The 18,401-nt window shown below is 41.4% G+C and overlaps 1 protein-coding gene across 2 annotated transcripts in view; it reads left to right on the top strand.

Annotated features, from left to right (window-relative positions):
* GATB (glutamyl-tRNA amidotransferase subunit B) overlaps window positions 1-18,401 on the top strand; it is a 178,691-nt gene that overhangs the window by 137,724 nt on the left and 22,566 nt on the right. Inside the window, exons 10-11 of one of the 2 annotated variants that reach the window (XM_033940686.1) lie at window positions 5,447-5,580; window positions 12,325-12,403. In XM_033940686.1, the coding sequence (XP_033796577.1) occupies window positions 5,447-5,580; window positions 12,325-12,403 (213 nt within the window). The remainder of the gene's footprint in view (window positions 1-5,446; window positions 5,581-12,324; window positions 12,404-18,401) is intronic. The other variant, XR_004539110.1, reaches the window with a different exon arrangement.

The following is an 18,401-nucleotide window of genomic DNA, read 5'->3' as shown; positions in this document are numbered from 1 at the left end:
CCCGCATATGAGATTATCTACCTGCTGTCCTCGAATAACACCTGTTACAGGTGAGTAACTGTGCTACACATTCCAATTCCTTACTAAAAAAACAACTGAAGTTTTAAGGAGGAATGATACAGAATGGGCCTTACTCATATGCTACCTTACAGAATATTACATAGTGCAATTACAAACACAAATGTTAATTTTGAAGTTCCCAGTTTGGAAGAAAATAGGAATTCATTTTCATATTCATTATAGAATTTGTTACTATCAACTTTACATTTTGATGAATCTCTGCTCATTTTTCATAAACAGCTAAAAATTTTGTTATTTCAACAAGCTTCTTCTTGATTTCATAGTTCTGTAATTAGATATTTCAGCTTATGATATGCTTTGTTATTGCTAGTTTGTCTTATTTTAGTATTTATGTGACTTTATAAACCGCCTAAATTTGTTGATGGGTAGGATATAACTTTTTTAAATAAATAAAATGGCATAGCTAACTGCGTGGAATTGTACTCCCCTTGCTTTGAACCCTTAATTAGCATTTCACTGCCTTTTAGTGTTAGGGTTTTCTTTAAAAGCTTTGCAAACTCTTGGTTCCTCAATGGAAGACATAGGGCTAGATTCACTAAGGCCACCGATCCGTAGCCAGAGGGCTGATTCACGAAGCGTCCTCATGCAAGTCAGGGTGATCGGAGTCATGCCCCCAACTGACCGCAAGGATTACTGAAGAGTGATCCCAATGCATGCGTAGACCATCTTCTTTGTCTGTAAATGGTCTGTGCATGCTTACAGAGATTGAAACTTTTTTTTTTTTAACTTCGCAAGCCCGTGGTTTTAACCCACTGTCGCAACCCACGGGCTCCTGATCACCGCAGCAAGCTGGGTTCCCCGCGACTGTAACTGCTCCCAGCGCGTTCCCTTCAACCAGGGAGTCCTTCAGGCTATCTAGGCAACCACCTAGAGTGAAAACATTTAGGTCCAATGTTCACAGTGAAGACAGGCAAGGGAAAACGCACACTCCCAGGAATGTCCAAAAGTAAAGGTGTACTTTTATTTTTGACCTCTGGTTAAACTGCCTGTATTATTAGCAGTTTGCAGTACTTTTCAATACATTTTGTATAAGAACCAAAACATAGAGCTCTGGGCCAACCTGGCCACACTGGTTTCATAAACAACAGCCTGGCTCCAATTTAAAACACAGAAATCATACAAGACTTTGGCAGGACTTTAGTCTTTCTACCTCAGTCCTCTTCACCAGCCCTCTGAGATTAGGATAGTCCCAGCAATATCCCCTCACCAGGAAAGAGCAGGAGAGAGGAGCAAACAAAACTCTTGCAGTATGAAAAATAAAGTTTTACAAAACCAAAAAGGAAAACTGCTAACCTTGAAGCTCTCCCACAGAATACCTGCAGATAGGTAACTCATTCACATGGAGCTCCTCTGTGTCTTACTTCCTTCAGTATCTTATCTCCAACTAATTAGCCTCCAGCTGAGCTGAGAGGGAAGAACACAAAGGCTGGGTAGTTTGGAATGTTACACAGTCCAAGACAACAGTTCAGGTTCTTGAGTAATTCAGAGGCTAATTCTGGGAAGCTCAAACAATTCAGCATACAAACAAACTTAGTCCCAAAACTTTCAGACAAAAAGGTAAGAAACAAAAATAGCAAAAACACTTCCAACCTTGCTCTTATTGTGTCCATTGCATCCAGTCTCCATCCAGGAATAACCGGCCCACTAATGTCCATGGGTTCCCAGCCTTCTAGCTGCCTCTCAGCTGTAGTCTCAGGCTTGTCTGAAATGTCCACCATGTCCCAATTCTTGCCCAGCTCGTCAGAATTCAGCTGGAGAGGCAAGCCTTGCTGCCTCTGAAGCTCTCCTTGCAGCCCCCTTTGCTCCTCTCCCTCTCTGGGTCTCAGCTGCCTTGTTTTAACAGCCTCTAATTCACCCCTCCCTGCTCTGAAGAGGGGGAAGGGAGAAAACTCTCTCTGCAGCTGTGTCTACCTATGTGACAACTTCCTGCTATGACTGGCCTTCTGGGAGCTGTAGTTTCCTAGCTCCTGAGTTCCTTTGAGATCTAATAGCAGGCTTGGGAGAGTAACCTACAACTGGACTGAACTCTCCCTGGCAGTCACTGTCTGGCTCATCAAAGTTAGTACAAGGGAAATCAGCACTTTCATAATCGGCAGGGCCAACCTGGTCAGCTCTCCTGCATAGGGGTTTACTGCTCTTTCTATCTAACCCTGTGCCAAAGCTAGAAAGAGAGCTAGATTTGTCACACCACTGTACTTAAAACCACAGGCTCACACTGTGGGGAAGGACAGGAGAGTCGGGGCAGAGAGCAGGGCGGCAAGAGGAGACTCGGGGCAGAGAGCAGGTTAGTGAGTTGGGGCAGAGAGCAGGGCGGCAAGAGGAGAGTCAAGCAGAGAGCAGGGCGGCAAGAGGAAAGTCGGGGCAGAGAGCAGGTTAGTCGGAAAGGACCTGAGCAACTGGTCCTCAGCAGTTGCTTATTTTTTGATCGGCCAACCCAGCCGGTGTTCATGAAATTTTTTAGTGAATCGCTGCCTTCCTACATTTGTATGCCATTCCCCCTCATTTGCATGCATGGATCGGATCGGGAGTAAGGTTAGTGAATCGGGTCAGGGTCGCAAAGTGGTCGGGACACGATCAGTGTCCTTAGTGAATCTAGCCCCTAGTCTGCATTACAGAAAAAAGGCTGTAATCCAGTGTAACAGGTTTATACCCTGTTACATAAGGGATGTAAATATAGAAACATATGACAGGAATTTAATATATAATTATTGCCTCGTTCAGTTCTTGCACAGCTGCCAAATTATTCAGTTACAGAAGGGATTTATTGGCCAGTTCTGGTTTTGAAACTGATGATAGGCACCAAATTTCTTTCTCCTTCCTCCTCAAAAGGCACTAAAGAAGCAATTTTATAAATGAGCACCTTCATTTTGGCATCCCAGTGTTGCTTGGTAGATGTCTATTCTATAACAGAACTTAGGCTCCTTAGTTCCATTATAGATTACCAGCATAACCTGATATCAGCAGACCTAACATTTAGGTGTCTACAATTGCACCAGCCCTAGAGCTGGTATAAGTGTAGGCACCTAAATACATCACATAACTTGCAGTATTCTGTAATATATCTGCTCATTCTCCTAACTTAACCTCATATATATATGTTTATGTTCACTCTTTCCAGAAATACTAGGACTAGTGGACATGCGATAAAGCTATTTAGTAGTAGATTTAAAACAAACCAGAGAAAATATTTCTTCACACAATGTGTAATTAAACTCTAGAATTTGCTGCTGGATAATGTGGTGAAATCAGTTAGCGTAGCAGGGTTTAAAAAAGGCTTGGATAATATACAAAATTAGAAGTCCATAGGCTATTATTGAGATGGCTTAGGGAAATCCACAGCTTATTCTTAGGATAAGCAGTATAAAATCTGTTTTACTATTTCGGATCTAGCTAGGTACTTGGGACCTTGGTTGACCACTGTTGGAAACAGGATCATGGGCTTGATGGACCTTCAGTCTGTCCCAGTATGGCAATTCTTATGTTAAAAATTTGATATCCCACTGAATGTAAAAAGTTACAGCGGCATAAACATGCTGGGAGGGGAGGGGAGAGGCTGATATGCATGGATGGGGAGAGGGACCTTGGGGTGATAGTGTCTGAAGATCTAAAGGCGTAAAAACAGTGCGATAAGGCGGTGGCTGCTGCCAGAAGGATGCTGGGATGTATAAAGAGAGGTGTAACCAGTAGAAGAACGAAGGTGTTGATGCCCCTGTACAGGTCGTTGGTGAGGCCCCACTTGGAGTATTGTGTTCAGTTTTGGAGACTGTATCTTGCGAAGGACACAAAAAGGCTTGAAGCAGTCCAGAGGAAAGCAACGAAAATGATAGGAGGTTTGCGCCAAAAGACATATGAGGAGAGACTGGAAGCCCTGAATATGTATACCTTAGAGGAAAGGAGGGAAAGGAGAGATATGATTCAGATGTTCAAATACTTGAAAGGTATTAACGTAGAACAAAATATTTTCCAGAGAAAGGAAAATAATAGTGAATATTGAAGAACTAAGGCCAGTACTGGGCAGACTTGCATGATCTATATCTGTATATGGCCGTTTGGGGGAGGATGGGCTAGGTAGGGCTTCAATGGCTGGGAGGGTATAGATAGACTGGAGTGAGCTTTGACGGAGACTTCAATAGTTGGAACCTAAGAACAGTACTGAGCAGAGCTTTAGATTCTTGCCCAGAAATAGCTAAGGAGAAGAAAAAAAACAACCCAACAACAAATTTTTAGATTGAATCAGGTTGGGCAGACTGGATGGACCATTTGGGTCTTTATCTGTCGTCATCTACTATGTAATATGACCTCTTTGCAAATATGCATTAAGTGAAGTGGGTATTTGCAGAATAATACTTTGGCATCCTGCTAGCACATTATAGCCCATTATAGAATAGCATTGAGTACTAATTTTGGGTGCCAGGGCTTATACCAGGTGTAATTCCTGAGGCACAATTTGGGCTCGCATCCCTAGTATTCCATAACATTGCACACAAATTTCAAGAAGGTCTCTAACCAGCCCATGCACCTCACATGGCCTTGCCCCCTTTGGTTTGCACGCTATGGGATTTGGGCACACATCGTCATAAAGTAGCAAGGTGTGCATGCAAATTCAAATTGGTGCTAATTAACGCCCAATTAATAGCAGTAATTGGCTTGTTAGCCAAGTTAGTTGGGTGCACATTTTAACTCAATAAATTGAGTCTGAGGATTACCATGCAACATGCAGGTAAATAGAGTGCCTGGGTTAAAGAATTGCCCTTTTAGAGTAAGCAGATTTTTTAATTAAAAATTTTAGGTGCCTGGCTGTCAAAGTTAAGTGCTATGGTCCTTATGAATATTAATCCATGTATATGAATATTAATATGTATATTAATCCTGTGCTGCAAGTCTCCTAGTGCATCAGAATAGGGTTCTCAGAAATACAGGACTAGCTAAAATCTTCCTTCTGGAACTCTGCCACTTGGCAGCTCTGTAGAGTTACTGCAGTATAATAGCTCCCATTTTGTGATGCAAACGTTGATTTTTTTTTAAGGGTGGGGAGTGGGTTCTGGGATGCTTATGAAAGTACTAGGAAACCAGTAGTTGTTACATTTGATATCTTCTTTTAAGAAGTTTCCGTACTGAAGAGTTGTTCTCTTCATTATCTTACATGAATCCCTGGAAGCCTTCCAAGGCTTTCAGAATTGGTGGATGTGGAATTCACTTAGGGTGTTTGCAGCCGTACAAGGACTCTTGATAAATGGACAAATCCTAATGTAACTAAAGCATTTCATCTTAGTTCACCGCCAGTGACTCTATTTTTCTTTTGCCTTTCTCTCACTCTCTCTGGGTTGTTGTTTATTTGTTTTTTTCTTTTTTCTCTCTCAATCAGAATGAGGATGGATTGAAGGACTTTTTTCAGAATGTGGTGAAGATGACCCAGACAGACCCCAGAAAAGTGATTGGTTGGGTTATAAATGATCTGCTGGGTCATTTAAAACAAGGGAACCTCGCAGTTCATCAGAGGTACGGCTTACGTTGTTATTTTCCAATAATGAAAAAGATTGCATGGCAAGTGTTCTGGACAGGCCCAATAAAGGGAGCTTATTAGAAAACAAGCATGAGAAATGCGAATAGGTTGCCACTAACCAACTTGCTTCTCAAGGGCAGTCGTCTTCTTCTGGTGGGAGCTGGGGAAAAACAGACAGCAGTTTTCTATTTTCCTTTGGGCTTCTAGCTCAATCTGTACCAGGTCCTGAATCCAGTGCAACTATTTGGGGATCTTCCCAACTCACCTAGCTCTGTGTTTACAACGACGGTCCTCAGCCAGGGCCCATGCACCAAGGCTAGGTGGTGTCAGGTCAAAAGCGCGCTGGGACAAAGGCGCGAGCAGACAACTGAGCGCAGCGCGGAGGCGCGCACGAAAGAAAAAGACTGTTTTAGGGGCTACGACGGGGTGTGTGTGGGGGGAACCCCCCCCCCACTTTACTTTATACAGATCACGCCGCGTTGTGGGGGTTTGGGGGGTTGTAACCCCCCACATTTTACTGAAAACTTAACTTTTTCCCTGTTTTTAGGGAAAAAATTACGTTTTCACTAAAATGGGGGTTACAACCCTCCAAACCCCCCACAACGCCGCCGCGATCTGTATTAAGTAAAGTGGGGGGGCTCCCCAACAAAACCCCCCATCGCAGCCCCTAAAAACAGTCTTTTTCTTCGGCGTGCACCTCCATCTTGCGCTCAGTTGTCGGCGCATGCCTTTGTCTTCTGCGTTACTGTCTATGAACCAGGCTAGGTGAGTCAGAAAGGGTATTTAATCTGGGAAAATGTCTCATGCTACAGAATAGAAATTTATAAAAAGAGGTCTTGCATGGAAGGAGAACAAACAGCAGAAAAAGAATCACTGTACATGTATTCTTAGAGATTCATCATTGTAGTTTATCTGTTAATTAAATATGACATTGACTTGACAGCACTGTAGTATAGAGAGGAGCCACCTGTTTATTCTTGATGCTGTTGCTATTTGGCCACATATTGAGAATTGCAGCGATGATGCTTCTGAGAGCGAGTGGCGGCGGCAGAAGGTTAACAGCTGGCTGAAACATGAGGACCAAATGCCAATCCATTATGCCATTAGTCTTAGCCATGCCCTTGCTTGCCAGTAGATGCTGGCATTGTCATATTAATATAGGGACTTTGGATCATCTGTTATATTTTTGTCCATTAATACTTAATTTCTGGAAGTCAATTTGGGGACAAATAAATCTTATTCTTGAGTCATCTATTCCCTTAACCTATGAAGCTGTAATTTGTGGTATGTTACTAAATGTTAAGCCTACTTTAGACAAATATAAAAGTCGCCTTTCCTGATCATGACAGGAATAGCTGTTCAGCTGATCACACATAATTGGAAGAACCATGACAGGATTAATTACACTTTTTGGTGGGTAAATGTGTGTACCACATATAACAGTGGTCTCAAACTGGTGGCCCGGGGGCCACATGCGGTCCGCCAGGTACTATTTTGAGGCCCTCGGTAAGTTTATCATAATCACAAAAATAAAATAAAATAGTTTCTTGATCATATGTTTCTTTAGGTATAAATTACAATTTTATTATTATTATTATTATTATTAAGACTTAGCCAAAAGGAAAGATTTATAAACTATAAAGAGTTTTACCTCATGCAAAATTGCCATTTCTTTAATAAGACATTAACTATTTTTTTCTGAGGCCCTCCAAGTACCTACAAATCCAAAATGGGGCCCTGCAAAGGGTTTGAGTTTGAGACCATTGACATATAAGTATGAAAGAATGATGGCAGAACGTTTGGGTACTAGTAAGTCCTTTAATGATGTATGGAGTCCATTGACTACTTTTGTTGCATTACAGTAAGGGTCATGTTTCTTTCTTTTACATTAGATTTCTTTACACATCCAGGGAGGGTGGGTAGGGGGAGGGAAATGTACTTTGAGGAATTAAATTACTTAATTATAATATTGAAATCACATCATATGTATTATTGTAATAATAATTAAGATGAGGATGGGAGTAAATGATTATTTAATGTAATTATTAGTGTGTTCTATGCAGTATTTATGATTTACCAATTGTATTGCACTATCAAAGTTTGAAAATCAATAAAGAAGTTAGCTTTATGGTCCAAATTTTCAAACTGTCTTTGGGGTACTTTTTACTTCCTAAATAGAGGATGCTAAGTGCTCTTGTGTTAAATGCTAAGAGATACCACATGGTAATGGGCAATTTAATGTGGGGCCTATATAAAAATGCAGGTTATGCCATTACTAGACGCCATTTTATATTTGCAGATTAAGGACATTAAGGTCAGGTAGCTACACATATTCACCCTGTTTGTCTGTCAGAATTAGATTATAAGCTCTTCCTGTCTTTAATGTGCAGAGCTACATTCATCTGGTAGCGCTAGAGAAATAATAAATAGTAGTATTAATATTGCCACACTTAGGGCTCCTTTTATCATGCCACGCTAACGGGGTTAGCGCATACGAATTTTAATCGCGTTAACCCCCACGCTGGCCAAAAAACTACCGCCTGCTAAAGACAGGCATTAGCGGCTAGCGTGGCCGGCGGTTTACGCACATTAAACCGATAGCGCGGCTTGATAAAAGGCACTCTTAGTAAAAGGGCCCTAAGTATTTTAGTTTTGTACTTGGACTGCAATATAACCAGTCATATACTGTATGCTACTTTATGACTTGTTAGGTGCAAAAGTTTAGGAATAGGAATATTGAAAACTGTACAGTTGGGATATGCGCAGTTGCGCATGTTGTACAGGTTGAAGTCAATATTAATGCCTTATGATTTTTGTACGGAGGTGCAAGCATTAATATTAGGAAGGTTAGATTATTGTAATGTGCTTTATTTAGGAGTGGTGAAAACAAAAAGTTGGGCATTGCAGGTTTTGATGAATTCTGCTGCAAGATTGCTTCACCGATAGCCCATATTACGCCAATTCTGAAGCAGCTACATTGGCTTTATGGGAGTTGTACTGTCCAAGATCAGCACAGGATATGAGATTGTTTCAAGTTTTATTAGTTTTAATATACCGACCATCGACGTGCATCTAGCCGGTTTACAATGCTAAAAAATTGAAAGGTTAAAAAAAATATATATATATATATATATGCGTAATAATTATAAGAGGGGGAAGAGTGAACATTTAGGTCAATTTACAGATAAAAACTTAGACTTGAGGGTAAAGAGGGGAAGGGGGAGTCAATAAATACATCATTAAAAACAAAGTAAAAGAACAGGGAAGGGGAGGGGGATATAACATCAGGAGCGGGAGTCGCATTGATGAAAGAAAGAAATGTGAAACATACCAGGGTTGGGAATTCTGTGTTTTCAATAATAATGGTGACATTTTGGAACTCATTGACAGGTCAGTTAAGATTATATAAACCCAGGGATACTTTTAAGAAACTTTTGAAGACACAGTTATTTGTCAACGTATTTATTTATATGAACAGTATTGCTGTGATATTTTTAAAAACTCTTGAAGATTCAGTTGCAGTACCTCTTTAACTTCCCAGCGCAAGCAGTATTACTAACTTGCTGCTAGCACTGGCATGGGCTCGCTTTCTGATGTCACTTCCTAGGCGCAGGACCAGGAAGTGACATCAGAGGGAGAGCGGACACTGGCATGAGCAGCAGGTTGGAGTTGCTGCTCGTGCCAGCAAAGAGCTAGAGGTGGGGGGGAAATGAAGGCACACGCAGCATGGAGGGGCGAAGAGGAGGAGAGATACCAGCACCTCCACCAAGACAGTGCCGGGGCAGATCTTCCCCCGCTCCTCCCTTACTACGCCACTATCATTCCCTCCTTAAAACCCTACCTGAGCAGTATGTATAGATTCACCCTTTTTGTTCTGTTTGTCTGTCATAATTACATTACATTAGTTATTTTTATTCCGCCATTACCTTGCGGTTCAAGGCAGATTACAGAAGAGGATTTCTGGACGTGTCCAGAGGTGTTACAGAGTAGAGCAGGTTGCTTCAGAGGATTGAAATGTTTCATTCGGTGTTAGTTAGACTTCATGGATTTCTTGACTAGCAAGGTTTTTATTTCTTTTTTGAAAGTTTTGTAGTCTGGGGTCGCGATTAGTAGATTAGAGAGTTAGTGGTCTAGTTTTGCTGCCTGTGTATCTAGAAGGCCATCGTACAGTTTTTTCCATTTGACGTCTCTGTTTGGAGGGTATGTGAATGGTGTCTGGGTTCTCCTGTGTCTGGTTGTAGTAGTTTGTTCAAGTAGGCTGGGCTGTCAACATTTATGGATTTAAATAGTAGACAGTAGAATTTAAAAACTCTTGTTCTTTCAAGCAGGGACTGTATTTTGCATGTTTAATGTACAGCACTACATGTGTCTGGTAGCACTATAGAAATAATAAATTTTAGTAGTAGCAGCAGTTATTTGAAGAGGTTTATGAGGACCCCGAGAGTTTTAACTGTGTTCATAGGATTAGTTAGACTTATACTGACTAGCTCCAGGCTGTACCTACTATACCAGTGATACCACTGGAAACTGTATCTCTCTGCCTCCATTCAATGGTCAGAGGATATAACCCACAGGTTTGGACTGGTCTACTGGGACTCAATGAAAGGAAATTAACAGATAAGAATAAATTTCACTTTTACTTATATATGTTTACTTTGTTTTCTGCCAAAAATTTTAGATTGAATGTGGTAAATAATGGTAAACAAGTATAGATTAGATATAGTGCTAAATATTCCTACGCTGGCAGCCAGTATTTTTTTGGCCACTGCCAACACTATGCCTGGACATTCAGGGCCGGATTCTGTATAAGACCTCCCCAGTCTCAGCAACCGCCTAAGTGACTTTTGAGAATCGCGCATGGGTATCCTACATAGAATCGCATCTGTCCTGATTGTCAGACGCCCAACCCCGCCTAACCACCCCGATTCTCTAACTGGTGTCCATGTCACAGGCACCGGTTAGAGAATCGTATTGCTGCTGAGCTGATCGCTGCAAGGGAATCTCCCTGCGGCGATCAGTTTAGTGGCCGCAGTAGGCAATCCGTCTTTCCACGCAAAGTTGGCCGGCAGGAGGGATACCCACTCCCTCCTGCCAGTACCCCTGAAGCCCCCCCCCCAATGTCCATTGCAGGAGGAGTGCCCAATTCCTCCTGCCACCACCCCCCGAGACATCCTGAGGCAGGAGGGATGCCCACTCCCTCCTGACGCCACCCCCCGAGACTTACCCAGGCAGGAGGGATAATCACTCCCTCCTGCCGTTTGCCCCATCATCCCCCAAAATCCCCCTGCCACCTCACGTACCTTTCTTTTATGGCCAGCAAAAGAGATGCCCACTCCCTCCTGCCAAAATATCAATGGAGAAAAAATTAATCACTATTTGTGATTGAGGGTGTACCAAACCGGTTGAATATCAAGAATAACCTTGTGCACATAAGCATTAGACTTTTCATATACATAATTCAAAGGCTGAATATGCTTAGAGACATAGAGGCAAAAACAAGGGATATTTACCCCAAGAATATCGCCTCACCACCCAATTATCGCATATGCTTAAAGTACCTTCAAATACCTTTGAGTGCTGTATATCACAGTCTAATTGTTTTCAAAAAATGTTCAATTAGAATGACAAGACACTTAACGGTCCTTCCCCTTCCTGGTGCATCCTAGGATGCACCGGGGGCCTATGGTCCTGATTGGCCCAGGCGCCTAAGTCCCCTCCCATAAGAGGGGTCTTAGGCAACTGGGCCAACTGGAGTCTTAGGCCTCTCTCACAATGCATTCTGAGATGCACTAGGAGTGGCCTAAGATTCCGATTGGCTAGATTTCTTAGGCCACCCCCATAGACAAAGATGGGACTGTGTTGGGTTTTTTTTGCAGTTTTATTTGTCTGGTTAACTATAAGCACTAACTCTGCCCTCGGACCACCCACAAAATTATCGGCTATGAGTTTGTTGGTTAGAGCTGATATTCAGTGGTACTATCCAGTTAATTACCACTAAATGTCAGCATATAGCATAATAAACAGTTAAACCAGGGAGGAGCCTCTCCTGACCTGATAAAAGGCTTTATTGATCCCATAAATTTCTTAAATAAATACATAAATGTGTTTCCATATCTCGATAAACAGCTGATTAAGGACATATATCAGAAAAGTACCAAGAATCAGTATGGATCACTATGTCACCAGAGTTTATAGTCAGTTTTCTAAGACCCACCTGATCTCGTAGGGCTTCCGCTATACAGTTTGGGCCAAGGCTTATCTTCCTGAAGCAAGTGTACAAGATGTCATTGGCTTCACTTGAAAGCTGAGTCAGCAAATATCAGCTCCATTTTGAATTTGTTTTCTGGCACCCAAGTAACTTCTATGCTATGTCTCTGCACTAGGCAAACTAAAATGACACAGAAGTTTCTCTATCTCAAATCACTCAGACTGCATTTGAGTTCCAAACAGGTCAGTATGACCCATTCTGGTTGTGCCTGTGTTTGTAATAAAGGTAGGAAAATGAGAAGTGAAAAAGCAATCATTTTCATGGTGATAAGAACAGAAAACCTTATTCATGAGCTTTACCACAACTGACAACAAATTACAGTGTGGTGTGAAATTGACAGACTGCAATTGACTTGTCGTCATTTCAGTAAAAGTTTTCTTTTTCTTTTGAACAAAAATGAAATTAGCTACTCTGTCACAGAATTATATAATTTTTTTCCTTGTGCATTTGAAAGCAATCTCTTTCCCTACAGTCGAATCAGTCCTTCCTCCCTTGCTGAACTTCTCAACCTTCTGGAGAAAGGAATCATTTCTTCTTCTGCAGCTAAACAGGTGAGAATTCTCTTTATGAGCCTGTTTACTAAATCTTGGTTCTAGGATCCTGTTGAGTGATTGGTGGTCTGCAATGAAGTGTTTCCACTCGTAAATTTCTACATATTTACAACACCTTAATGTACCAGCAGCCCTTACCTTGCAGATAAGAATCACAGAATGCAACAATAGCATTCAGAGCTGTTAAGAGATGATGAATCAGGCCATGTTTTCCACTCAGTAGGTAATAAAATATTGGCCCAATCTTCAGTTGCTGTTTCCTCTTTCTCAGGGTACATAATATCCATGTGGAATATATGTTTGTATGGATATCTCTCTTTGTGTCAACTGTACCTATATAAAATAAGTACTGTATACATATACCATAGGAAATTGGGATACCTGTAATAAGAGAGAATCCCAGTAGAGACTTTAAAGTGCTTTTTGTTGTTTATTTTCCTTATTCTCCATTACCTGATGCTGCCTCTTTACATTAAACACATTTTGAAGCATAAATATTATAACTTTTGTGCATGCTTTTATGCAGGTTTGGGTTTGATAACATTGGCCTGATTAAGTAAGATCCTGGAGGACAATTCCATACACTATTATTAGCCAGATAGACTTGGGAATGTCACTGGTTATCCTTGAGTATAAAACAACAAGGAATGTATCTGCTCTTTGGGGTCCAGGAGATACTCATGACTTGTATTGGCCACTGTTGGAAACAAGATGCAGGCAGGGCTTGTTGGACCTTTGGTCTGACCCAGTATGGTATTTCTTCTGTTTGGGTAGTTGTGATATCTACTTTAAAAAAAAAAAAAAAGTTCACCTTTGCTGCATACGTAGCTCATGTGATCCCACTTGGCACCAAACGGATTCATCCAAAGCTTTCTGGAAGAACATAAGACTTTCATTGCTCATGTATGCTTGTTCCCATATTGCCATGGTTCCCCCTCAGTTCCTTTTTTTTTTTCCATCACAATTGTTTTGATAAGGGTTTGCCATTGTAGCCCTACAGAGCTTCGGAAGAGGGTTTTCTTTCTTACTGGCTTTTGGTCATTAAAAAAACAGTGACTTTTCCAGATAGTTTTTTTTACACTGTGTTCTATTTTCTTTTTGACATCCTTGCAAAGTTGGGCCTTGTTTTATTTCCTGACATGATGACCATGGCTTGCAGACTACCTGGCCAATTTTTCCTGGTCTGTCTGGAGTCAATATTCAGGCAGAGGCAGTGAGTGTTTTGCTCACCGTCAAAAGAGTTATTCCCAGATATTCAAAGCTGGGCCTTGTCCGGACTTCAGCTTTGAATATCCAGTTGTTTTTGAACCAGCTAACATAACGGTGTTTAAGTTTATATTCAGCATTTAAGCAGCCATGGGTTAGCACATAAAGATAGGACAGACTTTTCTGCGGTACCCATTTATCTGGCTGCTTAAGAGCTGAATATCAGCATTTAGGTGGCCAAGTTCTGACTCCACCCCAAGAATGCCCCCTACATAGCTGGGTTTGAGTTAGGCACTAAATGAATTTCAGCAGCACTTAGCCCGTTAAATACTATTGAAAATTAGCAGCTTAGCTAACCTAAAATTGTAGGATAAGCGGGATATAAATTGTTAAATAAATAAATTCAAGCGATTTTTAACTGTTCAGCACCCGGATAAATCACTGTGAATATCGGCTGATCTGTATTTAGAGGAAAATTTTATTTCTTTAATTTTGTTTCATCTGTTTTCCTTATATCTGCAAAAGCAAGCCATCACACTCAAGTTTTGTCCATGGTGCACATATGTCCATCACTGCTCATTCTGTCCTTTGCTGTAAGTGTCTGGGTTAAGGTCATGATGACTCACAGAGTAGAAGGCAAAAAAAACGTGGAACTGACGATCTTGTAATTTAATTTATTCATAAGTGGTGCAGAAGTATACACAATAAAATGTACAATAGCACAAAAAAATGCAACACAAATGTGGCATAGACCCGACTCGGGCCCTGTTTCAGTCATAACAACGAGCCACAAGTATAAAAATGTGGAAACAATGCCATAAAAGATGTGTACACAACGAGCATATTCTATAAATCGACTGGGGATTTATAGACTACGCTCGTTGTGTACACATCTTTTATTGCATTGTTTCGCATTTTTATACCCCCAGTCAACTGAAGGGCAGTCCGCAGAAGCAAGCTGTCTGGTTTTTCCAGGCTTATCTGAGGCAGAAGTCCTCCCATTTCTCTGGCTTCAGTTTCAGTCCAGGCAGCTCCCATCACCTGCATAGCAGTAAGTACAGGCTGCAATAACCCATGAGACAAATTGGGGATTCTCAAAAAGTAGTTTTTGAGGGTTTCTGGGGCTAGGGACAGGGTCCCCACTTCTAAAATCTTATTCCCCGAGTTTTTTTCATTCCTTATTTAGCTCCCGACTATTTGTGGTGCTAAAATTGCTGTCGCGGCAGTCACGTTTGATATCCTGATTTTAGAATAAAAGCCTCTGCCTCAAAACACCTCAGTTTTGCTCAGAATTGTTATAGATGGATTCCTCAGGCCAGGATACCCAGGATTAATGCCAGATTTGCACTGGATAGTTGACAAGGACCGTCCGTGTCCTGCTTGCCATGTGGCACTTGAGGGGGGGACCCACTGGCTTAGCTACCTCTAGTCCCTCTGGAGGCATGGGGTCTTAGCTGGCTCGAGTTCCAGGTCAAAAGACGAGAGTGTGGCGCAGTGGTTAAAGCTACAGCCTCAGCACCCTGGGGTTGTGGGTTCAAACCCACACTGCTCCTTGTGACCCTGGGCAAGTCACTTAATCTCCCCATTGCCCCAGGTACATTAGATAGATTGTGAAATCACTGGAACAGACAGGGAAAAATGCTCGAGTACCTGAATAAATTCATGTAAACTGTTCTGAGCTCCCTTGGGAGAACGGTATAGAAAATTGAATAAATAAACAAAAAAAATCCCGGCTGGAGCTGGGAAATGGTGAAAGCACATCCCCAGCGAAGCACAACCGTGCATCTAGTGTTAAATCCCAGAAAGGAACCCTCTGAGTGTCCAGGTCAGGGTGCTTCAGAATTTATTAGTATGATGTACGAAGCGTACTTGAATTACAGTGGTCGCATGGACCCCTCAGGGGTCATGGCGATGGTAGTGCCAGGGTTCCCCCACCTAAGAACGCAGTTGCCTCACAGCAGAGTCATGCACAAGAGAGGGGGGTTCAGGCAGAAGAGGACTGGGATGCAGTGGATTCTGTACCTATGCCTTTACTTTTCCAGTCTGGGTACTCAGTAGTAGGCGATTCTGCATCGCACCTGGGAGGACCAGGTCCTGATCAGATGGCAACCCTGGATCTTGGAAAGGACCCAATTGTGCATAGGCTGTTTAAGCCCACAGCGCTTTTGGAGATAATGTCATCCTTCTATTAAGTTCACTATGTTATACAGTACTACTGAAATCAGTTTTCTGGATGTTCTTGTTCAATGGAGAGAAGAAAAACTTACAACTACAACTTACAACTATTATCAGAAAAATACAGACAGGAACACCTTGCTTAGATTTGACAGAATGCATCCAGCTTATTTGAAAACTAGCATCCGTTTTGCTCAATTTTTGAGGTATCGATGTGTATGCAACTCTAGAGAAACATATATTCAAGAAGCCAAAATTTTAGAACAGAGATTGCTATTGAGGAATTATCCACATTCCATAGTTAAAAAAGCTAAAAAATGAGCACTAAATAATCCCAGGGAATCACTTCCTGGATTATAGAAGACCTCAAGAAGAAACAGAAATGATTCCCTGTGTAGTGAAATAAACTCAGATATCACACAGAGTTATTAAAAAAACATTTACCACTTCTCAAAACTCTTCCTTTTTTTGTAAACAAAAAATTTATTTTTTCTCAGTCAAGAAATAAAAATTTAAGTGAAAGAAATATTTAAAAACAATGAAGATGGTACAATACTTGGTCATAGTTCTTGCGGACATTGCTCTAATTGTAATATAATGGCTACTGTCTCTAGATTTATTAACCCTACCAATGGAAAAAATTATACTTTAAGGCACACTTCCAATTGTCAATCTCTCAATATTATTTATGCAATTCAGTGCCCTTGTGAACTTTTATACATAGGTCAAACATCTGAGACCTTTTCTATTAGACTGACAGAACATAAAAGTTGTTTGAATACCCGCAAAATGCCAGCTCCAATGACAGCTCATTGTGCAGAATTTCAACATAATTTTAGCAACTTGAAAGGCTGGGTGATTGAGAAATTGGCTCCATCTTTGAGAAGAGGAGATACTAGAAGATTACTATGGCAAAAGGAGCAGCAATGGATTCATCGCTTGTAAACCTTAGACCCTTTGGGGTTGAATACCACTTATGAATGGCAACCGTTCTATTAAACACTTCTAAATTTCATCTAAATTAGAATGGGAGTGTTTACCATATTTATTTTGAAGACATTGTAGCCTGTACGAATCGTTTTCAGTTTGGGGGTGCTGTTCTTTTTCTGTCACAATTCCATCTTTTGAAGTTTTTAAGCATGAATAAAAGAAGTTTCTTTCTCCTTACAGGCTGATGTTTAGCGAATCACGCATCACGTTGGTGATGACATCATGACGCCCGGCTCTTTCTTTGTTTTTGAATGAGGTGGGTGCGTCTCTCAGTCCCGCAGCCATTTTGTGAGGAGCCAGCTCTACTAGTTTGCTATGTGGGAGCGTTTGAAAAAACTTTTTTCATATGATTATAGAATCTTTTTCTCCTGAAGTAGCCTTTTGAGGCGAAACAGAAGTGCTTTCTGTCAGGAAATGGAATATTGGATGAAAGAATGATTGCTGCTGTAATTTGAGATAAGTTTTTCAAGTTTCACATTCTTTGGTCTTCATGATATTAAGAATTACTTATATTTATACCAGGCTATTGCCATTGCAACCAGTTTTAGAAGATTGTATTTCTACCTATATATTTTGATGTACGAGACAAAATGAATTTTGAAAAATGAGTTTTTGAAGTGAATGAAAGGATAACATAAGAATTACCGCTGCTGGGTCAGACCAGTGGTCCATCATGCCCAGCAGTCTGCTCACACGGCGGCCCTCCGGTCAAAGACCAGCACCCTAACTGAGACCAGCCCTACCTGCGCACGTTCTTGTTCAACAGGAACTTGTCTAACTTTGTCTTGAATCCCTGGAGGGTGTTTTCCCCTATGACAGACTCCGGAAGAGCATTCCAGTTTTCTACCACTCTCTGGGTGAAGAAGAACTCCCTTATGTTCGTACGGAATCTATCCCCTTTCAATTTTAGAGAATGCCCTCTCGTTCTCCCTGCCTTGGAGAGGGTGAACAACCTGTCCTTATCTACTAAGTCTATCCCCTTCAGTACTTTGAATGTTTTGATCGTGTACCCTCTCAATCTCCTCTTCGAGGGAGAAGAGGCCCAGTTTCTCTAATCTTTCGCTATACGGCAGCTCCTCCAACCTCTCCTTCTTAGTCACTCTTCTCTGGACCCTTTCGAGTAGTACCGTGTCCTTCTTCATATTTATATATTTATGTACGGAGTTTTTTTCAAACCAGTGATGATACAGGTGGCTGAGGGCATTTCATAGTCCCGGCTGCCTGTATATGAGGAGTGTTTTTCTCCGTCTTTGTATTTATCATTTTTTGTCCGTTGTGTCTTGAATGTGATATGAATGAAACCCTTCTGCTAAACTAATTATACAGTATGTGTTTTTGACATATTTTTGAACTAGTTGGATTTGACATCTCCAGTGCCTCTTTTCACTGTTGGCATTGGTTACCAAGCATACTTCCCTCCTCGGTTAAGGAGGAGTGGTGTTGAAGGATGCATAGACTATAGTCTGGATTTTGTCCTGAAGAAGCAATTTAGGTTGTGGCGTTGGGGGTTGAAGGCGGCAACAGCAGCGTTGTACATTGCACGTGCTTGCTACTCAAAGTTACATCATGCTCAGGGAGTGGGTGCTGACGCGAATCCCCAGTTTATGGATTATGTTCTAAATATAGA

This window comes from Geotrypetes seraphini, chromosome 1, assembly GCF_902459505.1.
Source record: "Geotrypetes seraphini chromosome 1, aGeoSer1.1, whole genome shotgun sequence".
In the NCBI taxonomy this organism is placed as follows: domain Eukaryota; kingdom Metazoa; phylum Chordata; class Amphibia; order Gymnophiona; family Dermophiidae; genus Geotrypetes; species Geotrypetes seraphini.
This window is presented reverse-complemented; position numbering and strand designations above follow the sequence as displayed.